The sequence below is a fragment of the Eulemur rufifrons genome, chromosome 8 (assembly GCF_041146395.1).
Source record: "Eulemur rufifrons isolate Redbay chromosome 8, OSU_ERuf_1, whole genome shotgun sequence".
NCBI lineage: Eukaryota > Metazoa > Chordata > Mammalia > Primates > Lemuridae > Eulemur > Eulemur rufifrons.
In genome coordinates this window covers 76,607,905-76,630,223 of record NC_090990.1, presented here as the reverse complement: position 1 = coordinate 76,630,223, position 22,319 = coordinate 76,607,905, and the positions used below count along the sequence as shown (strand labels likewise).

General features: G+C 32.7%; 1 protein-coding gene across 4 annotated transcripts in view; it reads right to left on the bottom strand.

Annotated features, from left to right (window-relative positions):
* The window catches only part of PTBP2 (polypyrimidine tract binding protein 2), a 76,067-nt gene that overhangs the window by 30,809 nt on the left and 22,939 nt on the right, over positions 1 to 22,319 (bottom strand). For all 4 annotated transcript variants that reach the window (XM_069478260.1, XM_069478261.1, XM_069478262.1 and 1 more), the window contains exons 3-5: positions 18,035 to 18,110; positions 7,235 to 7,407; positions 6,167 to 6,310 (exon numbers count right to left, since the gene is read on the bottom strand). In XM_069478260.1, the coding sequence (XP_069334361.1) occupies positions 6,167 to 6,310; positions 7,235 to 7,407; positions 18,035 to 18,110 (393 nt within the window). The remainder of the gene's footprint in view (positions 1 to 6,166; positions 6,311 to 7,234; positions 7,408 to 18,034; positions 18,111 to 22,319) is intronic.

Here is a 22,319-nt window from a genome sequence, read left to right as displayed (position 1 = left end):
ATACTACACTATTAGTTCATTTATTTTCTAGAACATACATAAACAAAATTTAATGCCCACTCAATAAATATTTGTGAGCACCTGCTATGAAGCAGGTATATTGTTTGTTCGTAATTCAAATACTGGGTACTAGTGTTTAAAAAATTATCTAGGTTTTGGGATCAACACTCAGGCAAAGACAGGCAATATAATTTATTCTCAAAAGAATAAAATTTAGTTTGGCAGATGTACCTAACCAGAAAATGTTTTGAATAGAAACTTTTAGAGAACAATAAAACTTTAATCTAACATTATTCACTACATAAATCAGTTACATGGTAAATCTCAACAAGGAGATTACTGGATTATTCAAAAGACCACCTATAAGGCTTACTACTTCTAATATAATCTTTAAAAAGGAATCTCAGGATACAAATAAGTCTTTTTTCATACTATTATTAACTTCTGACACCACAATTTTTAGAACAAAGACTGTTGTGTACTCTGTACAAAACCAGAACATTTTCAGGAAAACTTTCAGATATAATATGAAGGTTATTTCCCATACATTTTACAGTATGGAATGTACCATTAATTGTAAAATGCACTATTATTTTATGTGTGACTACTAAGACGTTGCCAATTAAACTCTGATGGATCAACTGCTGTAAGATACATCTTGATTTAAGAGATTTTAAAATGTGAAAAATATACATATAAAATTGAATAAATACAGTATTTTTAGGAAATCTGTCAATAAAATCAAATGTTAAATGCTCCAAAAGAAAGCTTTTATTACTATTATGCCTTTCTTATTATTATTGTGACATGTTCTCTGATAAGGAAATAATTTCTACCTTATCTGGGGTCAGAAAACATATAAAATAGTTAAATATCACAATGGCGAATGCCTCTACATTGCTTTATAGTTTGAAAAATCTATTTTAGCAGATAAACAGGAACGCAAACTGCGCAGTGATGAATAAAAGGGAAAGAGAATACAAAAGAATTAGGGCATTTATGGGAATAAACAATAACAGCCATTTTACTGAAATATTATATAACCAGGGATCACATAGCTTGAGACTCAGAGTCCACATATTTATCTAGACAAACCACAACATTTAAATATTATTTAAATAATAAACTGAGGTGACTGTGACTCATTAATTTAAACCCAACATTTTGAAACATGACAGATAGTTAATAGACACTTTTATACTACTATGGAAAAAGTTATTAAGAAAATAGGTAAAATTAGATTTCCAGAGCAACATTTACCTACTTAAATGTCTGAATATATTTAAATAAAATATTTTAAGTAGCTCATTACAATTTTACTTTCTTCATTAATGAACATGTTCTTACAAATGTATACCTATACAAGAAGTATGGACTATCACAAAGTAGAAAAACACTAACTTCTAGAGTTTCAAATAAAAAAAATGTGTTTTTAAAATAGGAATCACTTGATCATGGCAACTGTCACTCAGTCTGCTTTCCCTTACCAAACTCTCACCAGTATTATCTTGGGTATCCTTCCAGAGATACCATCTACATATACAAGCATATATGTATATATCTATTACATACTTTTTAAGTACGATTTATTATTCTCCGTCTTTCTTTTTTAGCTTAATTATGTGCTTCCATATCAGTAACAAATGACTTCATACATGTCTTTTTCTAATTCATGGATTGTTGCAGTTGGCGTGCCAACCTAAACTTTAATTAATCTATCAAAATATTGCACATACACAGTAAAGGACACAAATCCTAAATGTACAAAACTCAATAAAATGCCACAAATTGGACATCTCTGTGAAATACATACCCAAATAAAAAACAGATTATTATCAACACTCCAGAAGCCACATTCATGCTTCCTCCAAGTTATATAAATGGAATCATATCAGATTCTATCATATGTTCTACTTTGGTCTAGCTTCTTTCGATAATCACTATGAGGTACACCCATATTTTGCAGATACCACTCACCTGTTCATTCCTATTGCCATACAGTATTCCACTGAATGAATATACCACAAAATAGTCTACCACTCCTAAACATTTGGATCATTTCTAGCTTTGAGCTACTACTATGGTGTTTCATGAACTACCTCATATATATATATATATACATATATATATAAATATATATAAACACATAAAAATATATATATATCTTTTGATATGCATATATACATACACACACGTTTTCTCAGGTATGTAACTAAGGAGTAGATAATTACTAAGTCAAAGAACACATACATGCTCAACTTTAGTAGACATTTCAAGTTTTCTAAAATGGTTCTACCAATTACATTCCCATCACTTATATATATGAGAATTCAAGTTTTTTTACACTGTCACCAACACTTGATGCTACTTCTCTTTTTAATTTTAGTCAGTCTGGTATATATGCATGGTAATATCCCCCTGTGATTTTAATTTGCATTTAAGGCCCTCAATCCAAATCTAATCCACTCTTCGTGTATCAGGATGGCTTTCTAAAGGAAAAAATAGCTAAAGGGAAACCTAAATGTATTTAGCAACTGGCCATGTAAAGTGCGGGGTGGAAGGGTGACGCAAAGGCAGGCAGGCAAGCCACAATATTCCACAAGTAAGTGAGAACACAGTGACATAATGGCAAGAAAAGACTGAAATCAAGAGAAAACATGCCAAGTTTGAGGATCTACCATTACTTTTGGGACAGAAGCGCAAGCAAATAGGGCAGGACTAGCCGTAAGACAGAAAACAGAAATAGTAGTGATCTGAGAAAGGGCTTTGATCCCGAACATGAAAAGCACCTACTGCAGGGAGGTAACTTAGATTTCAGAAAGATATATACTGGCTGCACTAGGGAAAAAGAATTCAAGGGGGAAAAGTAAGAAAGCAGATTAGTAAGAGAACTGTTGTAATAACAGAGCCAAGAGGTGACTATGTCTGAAAAATGGAGTAGGAGAGATGACGAAACTAGGCAGATAATTAAGGTGAGTAAATTGATAGGTCTTGGTGATTTTATGAAGGGTTGTGGTTAACATACATAATCATTTGCCACTCTTTTTTTATGAAATCCTATTAAAATGCCTATAGGTGAATGAATATAAAATGAAATAAACAAAAACACTGAAGAGAGCAAAGGTCACCATTAGCTGAATATAATTTTATCAAATTTTTAGAACACAGAAAATGAATGAAACCAAAGAGACAGAAGACACAATGAATACACAGCAAACAGGGGTTACACTGGTTTGCCACAGGAACCAGATCAGCAATTAAAAGGTTCACAGAAGGGAGAGGGAGAAAACAAAAGGATAAATGGACCGTCTAGCTAATGAACAAACACAGTTAAACACCTCTTCTCCTTTTCCTCTTGACCAACTTGCCCCTTCACCATTAAAAAACCAAAAGCAATTAAAAAGCCCTGCCTCAAAGAGAGTTTCTTGGCCAGAAGAAAGGCCTCTTTGGCATTTGGGGGTGGATGGAGCTTGGGGTGGATGTACCAGCTTATAATCCAACTCATTACTTTACCCTAGAGGAAAGCATGCAAGTCCAATAAACCCTAATTGTCCATTGTGAAATATGAACAGACAAAAAAAGGGGGAAAGGAGAGTGAGAACAAGATAAACATAAAAGCTAACAATGAAGAAAAGTTAACTGATCGTGAGGTATTTTTAAAATACTATAATTAGTATTCTCAAAGAATTGTAAAGTCCCTAAGATATGACCAAATACAATGTAAAAAGGATAATCAAAGAAGACTGAAGGGCTTTTGAAAATTAAAAATATGATTACAAAAATTTTTTCTTCAACAGAAGGAACTCTGCATTGATTATTCCTTCTGTCTGGAATAAGTGGCTTATTCCTTCATCACTTTAAAGTTCATTATTCAAATATCCCTCCTCAATGGGACTTGCACTGGTCATCCTATTTAAAATTTCAAGTCCCTCTCTCACACAGACATCTAACTATAGACGCCCTATCTTTATTCTTTACATGTTCCTTTCACTTAAACCTTTTAAAATGAAAATGTGTTCATAAATTACATTAACAAAAATAATAAATAAAATTGGGATAGCAAACGCCATTTTAAGAGGACATTGTGCTAAGTGAAATAAGCCAGGCATAGAGAGCCAAATACTACATGATCTCACATGTGGAACCTAAAAAAAGTTGAATTTGTATTAATAATTCATTCTGGTTACTAGAGGCTGGGAACAGGGAAGGAGGAGTGGACAGGGAAAGGGAGATGCTGGTTAAAAGCAATAGTTTCAGTTAGGAAGAATAGGTTCTCATGCTCTACTAAATAGCATGGCAACTACGGTTAACAATAATGTATTGTTGTGTAAAATATATATTTGGTCTTCAACCTATTTCCTGGAACACAACTCCTAAAATCCTTGGAATTGCCAAAGTAATGTCTTTTTGTATGCTACTGAGTTGACTGATGGCTGGCAGCCCCCTTCAGGATAGGGGCTGGTGGCCTGAAAGACTAGGGCATGATTAGAGGGTAGGGACTTTCATTCCCACTTCCACAACCTCCAGGGAGGAAAAAAGAGTTGAATGTTATAAGGTGATCACCAATGGTTTCATCAATCATGCCTATGTAATGAAGTCTCTGTAAGACCCAAAAAAGACAGGATTACGAGAGCTTCTAGGATAGCTGAACATGTGGAAGTCCCTGGAGGGGTAGCACATCCGGAGACAGCATGGAAGCTCCCTGCCCTTTCTCATATATTGCCCTATGCATTTTTTCATCTGCATCTTTGTAATATTGTTTATAATACACCAGTAAACACCCGTAAAACAAAAAGGAGATCATGGGAACCACCAGTTGAAGTTGAAGTTGTTTGGTTCTAGAGGCCTGATCTGCAACTGGTCAGAAGGGGAGGGGGTTATGTTGTGGGACTGAGCCCTCAATCTATGGGATGTGATGCTACATCCAAGTAGGTGGTGTTGGAACTGAACTGGGTTGGAGGACACCTAGTTGGTGTCTGCTGCAAAACTGATTGCTTGCTTGGTGTATAGGGAAAAATTCCTCCATATTTGGTCACAAAGTCTTCCATGTTAATTGTTGTGCTGTGAGAGCAGAAGAGAAATAGTTTGGGTCTTTCCACATTCAACTGCGTACTTCAAAATACTTAAAAGAAGGCTTTTAAATAAATGTTCTTACCACATAGAAATAACTATTTGAGGTGATGGATATGTTGGCCTAATTTGATCATTCCACAAGGTATATATGTACCACGACATCACACTATATCCCATAAACATATATAATTGTTAATTAAAAATAAAATAAGTAAAAAATTAAATAAATAAATGCAACAAAACTAAGTAAAAATAGAGCAGACGTTTTCTTTTGGTATACTTCTTCATGATAAATTCTTGGAAGTATACATTCTTGTTTAAAAGAAATAGAAAATGTATTATCAAATTATAAAAAGCTGAAATTTTAGCCCTATCTTTTAGGCAAAAATTTACAAGCTTATTTTCATAAATTACAAAAATGATTTCAAGTCACTTTTTGTGAAGAGACAAAAATCTATAAGAAATTATTTTCCATTAAATTTTCATTAAGACAGTTTATATTTTACTGAAACAGAAAGACATAATTAGTTTAAAAATGGTATTACAAGAGCTAAAAATCTTCAGACAATTATAGCAGTCCTACATATTTAAGTCTAAAAACATTCTTATAATACATTAATTTTAAATAATATCTTTCACACCATATTTTTAAAACATCAATACATTCCTATATTTTTCATCCATGTTTTTTCCAGGAAAATCAATGAACACATCTTCAAAAGGAATTTTTCCACAAGAAATTAAGACCTATAAGAAGTCAAATAACCAAAGGCACTGAACTTCATACCTTAAAGTCCAAGTAGAAGAATTGCATAAATCGTTTATGCTAGTAAGTCCTACCTCTTAGTTTTTATACAAAAATTTTAACTTGTAATAAGAAAAAAGAATATTTTTGACCAGGGCTTTAAAGGAATTCAAAACTCCATGATATGTAATAGTTAGGGACATTCTGCATGAAAATATCGTAAAGATAATAAGAAAACGCCTATAGAAACATTTTCTGAGTGGTTAAATATTTTGTTTCCCATTATTATGTTTATAAGATTCTTAATATATTCTAGGTCATTTTAATTATGTACCTATACATACTCACTTGGTTTAATGTATTATCTGTCTTTAGCTCTTTGTGATTGGAATACTGGATATAAATCGGTTGGTTACGAAGATGAGGTGTCACAGCAGAATAGTAATTAACCATAGTAATAGCTGCTTCCTCTGTTGCTAGCTCCAAAAATGCCTGAAAATAACAAAAATTATAATGTACATTAAATTCAAATAAATTTCAATATCTGTGTAATCTATGTAGCTGACTTAAAAAAAAAATCAACTATCTAGAATATTACCTTTCAAGTTACATTTAAATGTTCTGATAAGTTGAATTAAAATTCTCTTATTGAAGTTTAGGTATACAATTAAACCTAATCTCAGAAGAAAACTGAGTACCTGGTGCTTCTGCCTTTTACCTATGATCTTCCACACCCTACAAATCTATTTCCCCCAACAAAAGCTAGAGAAAATGTAGCATCAGAATTTTATTACTTCTATCCTAGAGTATATGAGATCTCAAAAGTCATTTCATAAGCCATATAATTATATACAAAGAAAAAAACTAAAAATGAAATGTCAGATTAACTATAACATTAACTATAATCACAGGAATTATTAAACTTTAATAAATTCTTTTAAATGATAGCATTAAAAATTTAAAAATAAAATTTCATATTTAATATACCTTGGCCCTAATGATATAGTTACACCTATTAAAAGAAGAATATCCAGGATTACTCCCTAATTTCTGCTAATGCTACCAGATATCATTACTGGTATCTGATATCGCAAAGAACAGAGCCACATTTGTATTTGTATGTCCCACAGTTTCATTATAACAAGTAAAGTCTTAAAGTGTTAAATTTAGAACACTGTTCCAGTAGAGTCATAAAGTAAATTCAAAAGGCAAAATCTCAACACCATGGTGACTCTTCACTTTGGCTATCTAGCATTAGTTTCCCACAGACATCTACCAAGAAAAGTTAAAGTAAGACTTCTGTTACTTTTTTCCAGAAAATGAACCTATTTTCTGCCCTTTTATTAGGTGACAGTTAATTCATACATGTTGGGTAGTTTGGAGTTTAACATTTCATAAACCCTAAAAGAACTGTACCTGATTTTTTCCTTTCAGCATAAGGATGTTGGTCACCTTACCAAAAGGTAAGCCTAAAGCAATAACTTCAGTTTCTGTCACTTCCCCAGGTAATTTTCGAATATGAAGTACACGAGAAGGCGCACCATCCATTTTATCTTCTCCTTTAAATTTTTTACTATCATTACCATTGGCTGAAAAACATTAAAAAATAGTCTCTACATATTAACAATAAAAGAATATAGTAATTTTCCTTATTTGTGTAAAAAAACCACAAAAACAAATTTTAAAAAACCTTAAAAACATACCTGGGTATACCTGAATAACTCCTAAAAATTAAAAAAACTGAGCTTTCAAAGGAATAGAGAAAATCATATCCATCACTTATTACTAAATGAATATCAGTTAAGATTGTCATTAATATGTTTATGAACAGTATATGTAAAGAGTAGTAAATGATAAGCAAAAATATTAAAATGCAATCTCAAAGAAACTGTAAAATGATTACAGAATACAATTACAGCCATGTACCACACAATTACATTTTGTTCAACAATGGGCCACATATACAATGGTGGTGCCACAGGATTATGTTTTTAGTGTACCTTTTCTATATTTAGATATGTTTAAATACATATATACTTAACACTGTGTTACAATCACCTTCAGTATTCAGTATAGTTAACATGCCATACAGGTTTGTAGCCTAGGCACAATAGGCTACACCACATCGCCTAGGTGTGCACTAAGCTGTACCATGCAGGTTTGTATAAGTACATTCTGTGATGTTTGCACAATGACAAAATCACCTAACAAAGCATTTCTCAAAACATAACCTCATCATTAAGTGAGGCATGACTGTATCGTGCAATTTAATCATCTTATGACAGACTAACAGAAATACCAAAAAAAAGTGAAAAAATTGAGTAGGCAAAAATTATGAAGATTTTACCCAAAAAATTATAAATTGTTTAATTTCAAAAATGTTGTACTCAAAAGTGGGATCAAATGTGGCAATGCTATAAAAATGACTATGTAGTTAATCCACTTTATGGCTTATCACACTGAGCCTTTGCTAATATGTTAGTATTACCACCTAATCTATCTACTTAAATATTTTGTGCTATTAACATCAATATACTATGAATCACTCATGAAATTAATTACCTTATTTTACTGTTACTCTGAGCTTTAAAGTAAACTAATATATTTCAATCAACAAATTAGTTACCTGCCTTCATTCCAAAGCTTCACCAAAAGCAAAAATATTAAAGACGCCTATGAAATAGGTGGTGTTTTATGTAGAATTATTTGAAGAACTTTTAGTCTATTCACTATGCCAGATTGATAGTTCTTAATCTTCAATGGACTCAAGGATATTTCTGAGACTCTAACTAAAATGAAGGATCCTTACACATTCAGAAATATACATAGATACTCCATTTTGAATAAAATCTTAGGTACTTTGCAGTATTTGCCAAAACATTCAACACAATCTATAAACAATTTCATGTGTGTATATTCAACAATATCTATAAAACTCTAAAATCATCTTGATCTTCTTTAAGTATTTTCAAAATTCATTCACTCATGAATTCTTTAAACATTTACTGAATATCAAGGATGTGCCTAGTACTGTTTTAGGCTCTGGAAATAAAACAATGAACAAGATAAATATGATTGCTGATGCTCTATAGTCTAATAGGAGAGGTGGACTGCATGAAGCAGATAATGTCTTATAGTGATAAGTGCTATAAAGAAAGTAAAACAGTGACGTGATTAAAAGTGAATTCGCCAATGACTGGGAGAGAGTGGTGGTAATGACTTTATTGAATAACCACAGAAGGTATTTCTAGGAGATAATAATATGTGAACTCACTTGATAATTTACCTGTCAAGCTATACTGAAGTTATATTTTACTCTAAGAGTTTCACTTAGGCTTATATACTTGAATGGCCAGCCAATGCATTTAAAAATCCCCTTAGGTTGCCTTTGTACAGAAGAGGAGTTAACTATGGCTTCTGAACATACTACCCTGAAAATCTTGGCTGGCTAGCTCAGCATCACTCCAAATATAAGAAAAACTATAGGAAGCTATCCATACCTCCTTTCAGGTTTGTGCATGCACAGGCACCTGAACTTGTCAAAAAGAAGAAAGAGGTTAAACTTTCTACTTTGTGGTATCTTATTTAACAAAATCATCACTGGGTCTGTTAATTGAAAATGTAAGTTAAAACAGGGAATGAAAAAACTACATACATAACTTAAATCATGTAAGTGGCATACACGCATATTCTTCCACTGTAGGACTAAGGCCTTTTCTTGGCCAAAACAGTCTGAGTTCAGAAACCTGATAGTTTGTTCTCGCTCGTTAGTTTGAATAACAAGGAGAAATAGTTCATAATCCAACCTAGAGACTCATGTGTTATAGTTGTGGTATTAGGATATTCAAAACAGCAAATTTCAGCTCTTCTAATATGGTCTGTCCTTCCTTCTGGGAGAAAGGTAAGCAAAAACCCACCAAAATAAAGATTCTACCTATCACTGTACCTGTAAGGGGAAAAAAAGCTTCTTTTTCACATGATTTTCAGAATATAATTTCCAAAATGCAAAAGCCTACCTTAACCTATTATTAAGGGAATAGTTCATTATTTTGGATTTGTATTGGATACTTTCTGGATGGTGTATGGCAGGCAGAAGTCAAACAGCTAAATAACATAGAAATAAGGTGGTATACTTTTGAGAATCAAGGATTAAGATAAACATCTGGGTTTCTTAGAAAAATATAGAAAATATAATTTTATTTTCCATCAATATTTAACATTCACTGAAAGTCAACTACATGCCAGGCAATCGACAACTCTAAGATCGCTATTATCGTGACCTATTAATGTCATTTATAGGTTAAGAGCTAGTTAAATGCCCAAAGTCAGGTCAGACAGTTACCAAGTTGTAGAAAGAAAGAAAAGAAGAAAGAAGAAAGAAAAGAAAGAAAGGGAAGGTAAGGAAGGTAGGGAAGAGAAGGAAGGGAGGAAGGAAAAAGAAAGAAAAGAAAGAAAAAGGAGGAAGGAAGGAAAAGAAGGAAAGGGAAAAGGAGGGAAGGGGAAAAAAGGAAGAGAGAGAGAGAGAGAGAAAAAGAGAATAGAAAAAGTATTAAAACTCAGGGAGCATGACTCCACAGCCTGTGAAGGTTTTCTTTCACGTTTTAGAGACAGGGTCTCACTCTATTGCCTGGGCTAGTGTGCAGTGGCATCATCACAGGTCACCGCAACCTCAAACTCTTGGGCTCAAGCAATCTTCCTGCCTCAGCTTCCTGAGAAGCTGGGACTACACATGTGTGTCACCACACCCAGCTAATTTTTTTATTTTTTGTAGAGACAGCCTCTCCCATGTTGTTCAGGCTGGTCTCGAACTCCTGGCCTCAAGTGATCCTCCCTCCTTCAGCTTCCAAAAGTGCTAGGATTACAGGTGTTAGCCAACATGCCCTGCCTGGTCCGTGCTCTTAAACCACTATACTACAAAAAGATCCCAAAGACAAACTTCACATTATACATGGATGGCTTAAAACAGATCTGTCTTTTGCTCCCAAAGACCAAGCCAGTTACTGTGTAACTACCAAAATTTACACTACTTCATACTGTTTCAGTTAGTTAATAGCTTCAAGAAGGTGGCTACCAAGTATTCTTATCCTAGTACTAAATATTATGAAAGTCTTCACTTCAAATAATTGATACTATGAGAATGTGCAACAGGAAATGGAACTCCTTTAATCATAACGAAGCCTATTTTCATATATAAAAACATCCCAAGCCTAGAAAAAAAAAGGGGGCCAAAGAGAAAGGGTGGCCCTCAGCTTATGAAACACGTAGGCCATTCATTTATCACTCTATCAGAGAAGTAAGTACAATTGGGTCTATTAGGGTTACAGTTCTATGATTCTTCAGAAGACAACAGAATAATCTGAATTTCTTCCCATGATCCTTTCCTTCCATTCCCCCAGTAAACCCAGAAACATTTGTTTGGGTATGTAAAACTAGCAATAATGCAAATAATTTTAGGACTTTATGTTCAATTAACAAGGTATGTGGTAATGTACTAATGGTACAAATCTTTAAGTACATACCATTTTCTATATCTTTTTCAGCTCTTTTAAAAGCCTTTGTTTAGGGAGGATGTTCATCTACTCATAAATTAAAAACAAATAAAATTTTAAAACTGTTTCTACTTAAACACTTCCTTCTAAACTGAAAACTGGATTTTTACATCAATTCTAGAGTCAACCATCTTCACCTCTGATCAGTCCATCACTTTTCTCCTCCTGACTGATCTTTCTTCTCCATTGGCTTTTATCTGCAATTTTCAAATAAATGGATCTTAACAAGATCATGGTTAATTTTTAAAATCACCACATCCATCAGTGACCAGGGAACTGTGGACCCTCTCCTCCTTACTGAATTTCTCTGTTCTCATAGCAACCCTTCCCCTGACTCATTTGATACCTGCTTTGAACCTTCTACTTACTCATTCATTCCCCAAAATTGTCAATTTCCCAAGCTGTTTTGGCCCCAGTTCCTTCCTATCTTTACCTGATCATTATAAACACTCCAGCACCTGGGTTTTGCAATCAATTTATTTGTAAATCTATTATTTTAGTCCCAGTCATTCACTAATATACTTTCAATTGCATACCCACATAAAGTACAACAGTTCAAAACTTTATACTTCATCTGTCCAGAGACAACTATTTGACAAATTATAAGTACATCTTCATTCTCCAAGACTTTCAGACTAATGCATTTATAAAAGTTTTGGTAACTCCTTTTATTATCAAATATGATACTGAAAGGCAAAGCAATTTTAATTCTAAGCAGTTTTAATTAGACTTAAAGGCAAAGCACGGTGTTACAGAAGGTGCTGGCTCTAGGAAAAAAATAAAAAGACTCTAAGAAAAATGAATGCCAGTATTCATTTTTATACAAGAAACAGAAATTTCAAAGAGTTAATCAGAAAAAAAGAGCAGATACATACAGATAGATGGTATTTGTTATTCTGCTGGCTGTTTAGTTAACTCCAACACCCACCACATAAAAAGCCTCACTAGGCTTACTGTAAAAAGATGGCTGTAACTCTCTGCATTTCCAAGTAGCTGCAAAGCCTAGGTGCCAAAAGTACCTTACGCATGAGCTAGAAAAATACAGAAGTCCTATATGCAAGAATACATGTTGTTAGAACCCTCACAAACATTCAAACTGTGAAATAATCTGTTTGGAATACTCTCAAAAGCATTATAACAAAATGAAAGAGCATCACATCAAAAATGTCTATAAAAATTAAAGTGAAAATCTCAGAGTTCTGAGTAACGTGTACCAAAATCTATAGGATGATTTCAGTACTTTCACTTAAAGCAAAAGTCACACTTTTAGCAGTAGTAAATAAATCCTGCTATTACAGAGTAACAATCAGCACTGGCAGAAATATGTATACCTAAAGGGATAGTCCACTTCCATAGCTATAAAGAAATGACTAAAAAATTAAAGAGACTATACCTTCCAATTGTCAAGCCTCTGCCCCACTGCCAAAGAGTTACAAATTCCTTTCAATAAAATCTAATTCCAATGCTAGATGGGGCTACTTGTATTTTTTAAATATTTTACTTCTATTTCTCCTAAAGGAACTAATTTATTACAAAATATTCTTATTGTATCAACTTATGAGATATTTACCTGAGATTAAGTTTCTGATAATATTTCTTACTTCTAAAGTCAATTTTTTCTTTGACACAAAGTATCTGTTCAATGGGTTAAGAGAAGGAAAGTCTGGATAGGTAAGGCTGTTGAGGGATAGTTTTGGAAACAGAATTCAATTAGAAGAAACATTTTGGAGAAAGCTGGCAGTTGGAACATAAAAATGAAATCTTGTTCTATATTTGATAACCAGGAAGTGTCCTTGTAACATTGTCAGCAAAAGTCCTTTTGAGTCATCTGAACCATAGGGAATATTTTTCCAGGCAAATATAATCACAAGTTTTTAAAGGTCTTTTATGCTATCTGCTATTATGAGCAATAGTATTCAAATTGATGCATTAGAACATACGTAAGACTTTGATCTTTGTTGGGAAAAAAACAAATCTTAAAATTCAAATGTTTTCTCTGTACATAGAGGTTAAATAAATTGATTGCCTGTACATTTCTCATGTTAAAACAAGACTTTAAGGAATTTCATTCCATCACTACAAAACGATTACACTGATTCTTTGGTCATAAAGCACATTATGTATCATTCCTAAACATACTTTAAAAAATAGAAGAGTCAGATTCATTCTTTTCACCAAAAATCTTCTTTTCCACTTTTTCCCCTTTGTTAATGGTACCATCATCAACTCAGTGATTCTAAAACTAGCATTTTCCCCAAACTCATCTTCTTCCAAATAACTGAGTTGTAACTTCTTTTCTTTCTCTTAAACTTTTTATTTTGAAATAATTCAAATTTACAAAAGAGTAATAAAGACAGTACGTAGATTTCCCACATGTAACTTCTTGATACATCATTTCCTGTATATTCTTCTTCCAAGACCCTAAAATTCATGAACTTGCTATCTCTAAAGCAGATTATTATAAAGTTTTTGACTACTCTCCCCTATATACATTACTGGCCCTGGCCCCCTGAAATACAAATGGAACAAAACCCCTTTCTATAATGTAAATCTAATAAAGTTCAAGCAATACACACACACACCTTTAACATTTCATATTCCAACAAAACTACTTGTTCCCAAAGATAATCTGCTTTCAACAAATTTTGGATGTTTTACAACTTAATTAATATAGAACATTTCCATCATCCCAGAAAAGCCCTTTCTTTCTACTTCCTGTTAAGCTCCCAACATACATAGTCATCCATTATTCTAGATTCTAAACTAAAAACTAATTATCTGCTCTTTAACTTCATAGAAATATTATAGAACCACACAGTTATATACTATTATGTCTGGCTTCTTTTACTCCATTTAATGTTTTGTATACACCCATGTTATTGCATGTATTAGTAACCATTCTTTTTAATAGTAATGAGTAGCAATCCACTGTCTGACTATACTACAATTTATCCATTTTCCTGTTAGACATTTGGGTTATGTCAAGTTTGGCACCATTATCAATAAAGTTCTTGATATACAAATTTGTTCAAGTCTTGTACATTGTCACTGGATAAAAAACTAAAAGTAGAAGTACTACATCATAAGTTAGTTTGACATAAGAAAATGCCAAACTATCTTCCCAACTATTTTATATTCTCAGCAGCAATAAGATAGTTCCATACCTTCATCAATATTTGGTGTTGCAAATCTGTTTAATTTTAGCTGTTCTAGTTGGTGTAAAGGCTATCTCATAATGGTTTTGACTTGTGTTTACTTCACAACTAATGTATCTTTTTTTGTACTTATTACCCACTCTAACTTCTTTTGACCATTTTTTAAAATTGGGCTGTTCATATTTATCAAAGTGTAAGAGTCCTTTACAAATTACTTTAGGATATGAGCCCTTTGTCAGATATATGCATTGGTATGTGAATATTATTCTGTTCCAGTCTTGCCTTGTCTTTTCATTGTCTTTATGTCTTTTGATGAGCAAATTTCCTCTTTTGATCAAGTTTGTAACTGCTTTATGATTAGCGTTTTTTGTATCTTTGCTAAGAAATCATTTGCCCCAACGTTTATGAGTTTATCCTGTGACTTTTCCTAAAAGTTTTATACAGTTTTTACAGTTTAGTACATACTTAATCTCATTTTTCTGTATGGTATGATGTAGGGTTTGAGTTTTTTTTTTCTATTTTTAATGTTTTCGAACTGTTCTGGCACCATTTGTTGAAAAGAATTCTCTTTCCCCATTGAGTGACCAAGGAAATTTTGTAAATAGTCATTGACTTTAAATGTGAGCTTATTTCTGAACACTATTCTGTGGCACTAACCATGCTAATATTGCTTTAATTAACTATAGGTTTACAGTGAATCTTGAAATCAGTGCAACTTTTCCTTTTTCAAAATGGTTTTAGCTCATTTTATTTCCACATAAATTTTAGAATCTACTCATTAATTTCAACTTAAAAGCCTACTGGCTTAATTACAGACTCATGCCATCCCCATTTGCAAAGAATTGACATGTTAATATATTGAGACTTCTAATTCATGAACATGGTCTATCTCTCCCTTTATTTAGGTCTGTTTAAACTTCTGGCAGAGCCTTGAAGTTATTGGTATAGATGTCTTATACATCTTTTGTTAAATTTGTTCCTGATATCTTATCTTTCTGATGCTTTTGTAAATGGATTTCTTAAAATTTCATTTTCCAATAATTTGCTGCTAGTATAAGGAAACAATATACTTTTATATATAGGTTTATAAAACCTAAAGGGATCCACGAAAGATTTGGTAGAACTAATAAATGAATTTAGAATGATTACAGGGTACAACTTGTACCCTGTAATCATTCTAAATTCATTTATTAGTTCTACCAAATCTTTCGTGGATCCCTTTAGGTTTTCTATTAAAAAAAAAAACATGTTGATAATGAATAAGAGTTTTACTTCTCCTTTGCAATCTTTATACCTTTTATTTCACTTGCCTAATATAAACAGACAGCTAGAAACAAAATTGTGAAATAGACACCCTTGCCTAATTCCTGTTTTTAAGGAGAAAATATTCAATATTTCCCCCAGTAAGTATAGAATTTGTTAGTCTTTACAGTTCTTTATCTGTTAACATATTCCTCCATCTGTTCAATCATTATGTCAATCTTCTCCTTTATAGCTTAACATATTTATCATCTTTGTCTGCTAACTCTATTATCTAGATAATTTTCAAGTCTGCTCCTACTGAATGCTTCTTTGTAGTTTACATGTTATTTTCCTGCTTCTTCACATGACTTGTAATTTTTGATGGTATGCTACATACTATGGAGAATAGTTATAAGAACACTGAATCATGCTGTCTGTCTTAGGGGGTAGTGTTTTTGTTTTGGCAGGCAATTAAATTACCGGTGAATCCTTTACATTTCTGTCAGATTAGATTTTCAGTTTAACTAGTCTTATAGACAGTGACCCTTTAAGGACTCAGCTTTCATAGTCTAAATGGAATATCTGAGGCCTCTGCAAGATGTCTGCATTTTGACTTTCCAGAACTCTTAATGTCTGACTACCCATAACTGCTATGTCTTTCTTAGAGCACTGCTCAACCTATGGAACCACCATTTAGCTCTCAGCCCCAGAGCAGGTGATTTCTGATAGACCTTGCAAAGTCTCAAGCCACACACACAGACCAGCCAATTTCCAAAATTCTGAATAAAGTGAATTCCCCAAACCAAATTCTGCCCCCTACCCTATGTATAAACCCCTAGACAATTTCCTTTTCTCCAGGGCCCTTCCCCACAAATTCTATATTTGAAAAGCTTTGAATTACACTCAGTCTCTTCAACTCAGTAAGACCTGTATGCTCTGCTTGAGCTCCATTTCCCTGTGCTGTAGCATAAGGTAGCACAAAGCAAAAAGCCAGAGTGATCATGAGGTTCACCTCATGTTTCCCTTCTCTCAAAGATCATGATCTTGTATTGTTTGCTGATCAATTCCAGACAACAGTTGTTTCATACATTTTATTCATTTATATAGTTTTGGGGGAAGAGATTGGAAAAGGGAGCAAAGCTGCTACTAATTTCTGTCATAGCCCTAAATATTAATTAAAAAAAATTTTTCCATTATCAATCACGATATATATTATTAAAAAGAGAAACCAACAAAGCAAAGTTAAAGATACTTGAGCCTATCGGGTCAATTATTTGCACATAGTACTTTGACTATCAAAATCATGGCCTCGTTATGGCCTTTGTAATCACTACACAGAAAAATCAGTAATAGTGATGTGTTGACAAATTCCTCTTCACATCATTATGACTATATTTGGTAAGTACGTCCTTGTAATTTTTAGTTAACTGAACCGTAAGGGATGCGTATGTTTATACAAGTAATGCCTGTCTAAAAGAAATCAAAATGTCTTCTCGTCTTTTAAGATCCTTTTATTGCCTAACATAATTAATTTCTCAAGCAAGTAATTCAAGAAAAAATAACAGAAAAAAGGAACTACGGTTTGAAGTAAATAATGTGAACTGTAGGGTTATAAGGTAATTCATTCAACAATAATCAGATTCAAAATTTGGTTCATCAGCCATAAAACTAAGGTCTAAAATTAGTCTATATTTGTTTATAGACACTACAAACAACCAACATTATTTCACACATATACAATTCAAGAAAAACTCTTAACTTTGAAAGTTAAAACAAAATCTTCAATTTGCAAGTTGACAACATAAAAAAAAAAATCAATTCAAAGAATTGTTACAGCAAAGAAAAAGGTTCAAACCACAGGAAAAAAACAATTATGTAGTTGAATTTTTTGGTTTTTATTTACAGTTTGGATTTTAGGGTTTATGGCATAAAGAAATACTTAAAGTAAAAATATTCTATGATTTAAAAAACTAAAAAAAAAAAAAAAAAAAAGGGATGAGTGAGGGGACTATAACATGAAAAAGAAAGCATTACATCTTTGTGATCAAAAAAAAAAAAGGGCAATCAGACTTATGAGTTACTTGCCCCAAAAGTCACCAACTTCAAGATTTTTCCACTGGATTCATTTATATATTAGTAAAAATTTCCTCTAATATGTTCCAACATAGCATTTAAAAAGAAAGGCTTCTCTATATCAGAATAAATTTTTGTTTTAACATTCTTCCCCAAAAAATGGCAAATAATGACAAACTGTTGAGAGTAATACTTACCTGTAACTACCATGCCGCTCATATTAGAGTTTGGACTACTGAGAACACTGCCTGAGAGTAGTTCGTCAGATCCTCTCTATAAAAACAAACACAAATAGCATAAGTTATCTTAAAATTTGAAAGTATTAATCTGAAAGCCTGTCACGCATTTAAACAAATAGCAGATGTTACATTATTGGGAATAAAATAAAAAATTAACTTCATGCCTCTACTCTCTCATCTATCTGTCCCCCTTTCCCACAAAGGCAACAGTGTTCCCTTCCCTCCTGTCACTCAAGTCCAAAAGACAATAAATAGGAAAGATCATTAGCTTCCATAATTAAAACCTGTGGAAAGCTACCGTGATTTTTTTACCAAAACAAACAAACAAACAAACAAAAAAAGCAAAAACTAATGCCATACAATCCTCCATCCCAATGGCCTCTTCAGATCATATAAATCTTTCGTCTTTCACCAAGGGGCCCTTTATTCATCCAGATAACTCAAGTCTTAGGAAAAGGAGAATTTCATATTGGTGAGCTGGACATCATCATCATCATCATTAAAATTAAACAGGTATATAAGGTTAGAACATTGAAAGCAAAAGCAAAACATGGAATGAGACATTTCTTTCCACTAGAATAAAAAGAGATACCCTAACATCTTTTAAAGAAAAGGTTTAAAATGTATGTTTTAGAACTGCACAGTTGTTCAAACCAGTTAGTGATGTTTTAGTTATTTTGCAAATGTGTGTATTTACAAAAATGTGTGAGTGGACTAATATTTAAACTAGATAAATCAACTCTTTTGCCTACTTTAAGTATGTAGATAATTACATACATGGGAATTAATATTTAAAATAGCTAAATTAATACTGGCTAATCTAAAACAACCAATCAGCACAAAAAAGTGGAATGCAACTATCAAAATGAAAAAATGTATAAAGGACATAATTTACTGAAGCTCAGAGAGTCAAAGAAAATCCAAATTAACCATAAGCCTTATTATGCAAATTTGTGTTAAACTCATAATAAGCTTTCATATTACAACAAATATGAAAATGGTAAACAAACAGATATTCTAGGTCATCTCCCTTAAATGTTTTAAAAGCTTTCTGCTCATCAGCATCAAATGCTCAGAGAAATACTAGTATCAGAAAAATAAAAGCACAGTTTCATGCCACGTTAATACCATATTTGCACTAAGTCTGATTTCTATAATCAAGATATGGAAGATTTGGCATGGCATGCTTAGTTGTATAAGGACATAATGAGCAGAAGATATTTAAGTGATTCTCAAAGTATAGTCCCTCCCTAAAACCAACATCAGACCTGGAGACATGTTCAGGCAATACATGTTCTCAGGTCCATCCTAGACCTACAGAATAGGAAACTTAGGGTGGGGTCCAACAACTCAAATTTTAACAAATCCTCTTGCTGTTTCTGATGTATGCTAACATTTAAGACCACTAACATACACTATATTGGTCCACTATATACAACATAAAATGTTTCCTAGTTTTATGTTTTCATGACAAATATACAATATGGTTTTAAGTAAAAGTGCTCTGGAGCTCAGCTTCCACTCTCAGCTATGTAAGTGTACTTAACCATTCTAACCCTAACATTCTTGATTTGTAATACAGGGTAATATCTACCTACATCAAAGCCCTTAGGATTAAATGTGATAATACATGAATAGGGACTGCCTGGCAAAGTACCTGGCCCACATCATAGTGTTCACTATAATATTCCCAAGTGTCAACCAAATACAATGTCCATACATATTTATTGACTAAATAAGTTAACGAATACTGATTAATAACAACTGCTACATATTTTTTGGCCTTTGTTCTTTTATCAAAAAACTGTGAATCAAGTTACTCCACATACAAAAGCAAAGTCAGCCCCTCCCATAGCATGAGGAAGTAAATAAAATCAGCCCTTCTACAAGTCAACAGAACTCCAGATCAGATATGCTAAAAGTAGAAAACAAAACCGTAAAGAAGTCCCTAATGTTTTAGTCACCTGAACAAAATTTCTAACCCCTTAGAATATTTTCAATATCTTATCTCCTTAGTTTTCAAAAACCCTTTAATTCCCCTAGTTTTCAAAAGTACATCTGACCTCTTTTCAAATGTATATTATCAGTTTATTTTTTAGATGTTTGCAGAATTAAAATCCTTCCATACTTATACTGTAATACATACTTCATTACAGTGGATTACAGTGGATCACAAGTAATTCTGGAAGACGATAGGTGGGGAATCTTGGGGTCTACTCAAGTACAAAACAAAACCTATAATTCTGACTTGTGGTGTGCAAGATGCTCTCTTCTTCCTTCCTGCAATGCATCTTTATACATGGCAAAGTCTTTAATTTTTTCTTTGAATTTTGTATTTGTGGTCTTTTTTTCGTCTTCAAATGATTTCACACCTGCTCTTCAGAGTACATCTAATAGCCTTCATAACTGCATCAGAAGAATATCAAATTATTTGCAATTTTGAGATTTTATCAAAATTACTAAAAAATTTTTTAATAAATTACATTTATACAAAACCAATTGTGTTTACTTTTCCACTGAGTAAAAAGCCTACCATTATTGTGTCCAAAAGAAGTGATTCTGCACTACTGATAAATGTTAACATTACCACGTTGGCTGATGGAACAATTTCACTTGAATTATCTCAGCCTAGTTGTTTAACTTGGAATATATATAAAATGAATGATCAACGGTAGTGATTGACGACCGTTCCACATTAGTGACTACTGAAACAAATCAAATTAATGGTACTTAAACTCAGGATCAAAATTTGTACTAGGAATATATACTTTTTAAAAATTTTAATTCATCTAAGATAGATGTCAATTGATCTTGGATTCAACCTAAAAAAAGAAATTAAATGTTAAGATTGGCATTGACGTCTCTTGTTAAATCTAACCACAGAAACTTTGCTTCCTGTATAATATCAATGACCATTTGGAGAAGTCAGCAACCCAGAGAAACAATTAGGAAAATGCTGATACAGGAAGATACAAGTTATAAGTCAATCAGTGAAAGAAATGACTTTAAAAAAAGTGCAAAAGTAAGTTCAGATTAAAGGCCATTTGGCATTCATTCCAAGGATATAAATGTCTTGTTTTTTCTTCTTATGGTTATTGGATATTCTTTTCATCCTAATAATCTAATCCAACTACCAGCTTTCATTTCCAGGTGGAAAAGCTGTTAGGGCTGCCAGAAAGGTAAGTAAGAACTGATGGCTGAGGTTGACAAGAGTCCCCAGGCTCTGCTAGGGTTCAGGCCTGAGAGCTGACCAAACATGCTCTCCTCTGGAGATGTCAACCTAGGGAACCATGACAGAAAAACATGGGCAAGGACACGAGTATCAGGTTCCTAAAGAAAACCATATTCTCCAAGAGGAAGGAAGGTATGCACTGATATGATTATCCTGGACTCCTTAAACATAGAGGTGCTACCAAGGAAATGAACAGGTAGACTGAGTGCTACCCATCTATTAAAGGCTGGGAAAGCAATAACTCACACACACAACCAATGAAAATACAGAAAACAGTAATACACTGAAGAATATAATGTCTTATCTGCTTAGTATAAACCAAAAGCTAACTTTAAAAGAAAAAAAGACAACAAAATAGACAAACCTACAGGGAGATAAAAAAAAAAATGAGGATAGCACAATTATAAATAAACAGATCATACAGCAAATACAAAAGCCTACGGATTAGTGAAGCAACAAAATGGAAGAAACTTGGCCCAGTGAATAACCTTATGGAGCAGATTGATACCATTTTCTTAAACCATGAGAAAGATTTTTGCTATGAGAAAGAAATAAGGTTCTAGTCTGATTATGCTACTATGCTCAGCATTTACTAATAGTTATAGCAGCTTAGCCTTTACCCTAAGATATATATACCTGTAATGTGGAGGGAAAAAATGGCAGTGCAGATTTCAATTTAATTGCCTATCTCTACAAGGGCAAAAAAAAAAAAAAGAAATTGGATCCCTACCTAATACAAAACACAAACAAAAAATAACTTTCTGATAGAGACAAATATAAAAAGCAAAATTTTAAAAAATTTTAGAAGAAAATATATGAAAATATCTTTATGAACACTGAGTATGTAAGGACTTTTTATATTAAGACACGAGAAAATTAAACATGAAAGAAAATATGGTTAAATTATACTACAAAATAGCCACATAATCTCCATGTAATAAACTATATTGCAACAACAGTTGAAAACCTAAAAACTGTTGTTAGGGACTGCTTTAAAGACTTTCAACAACT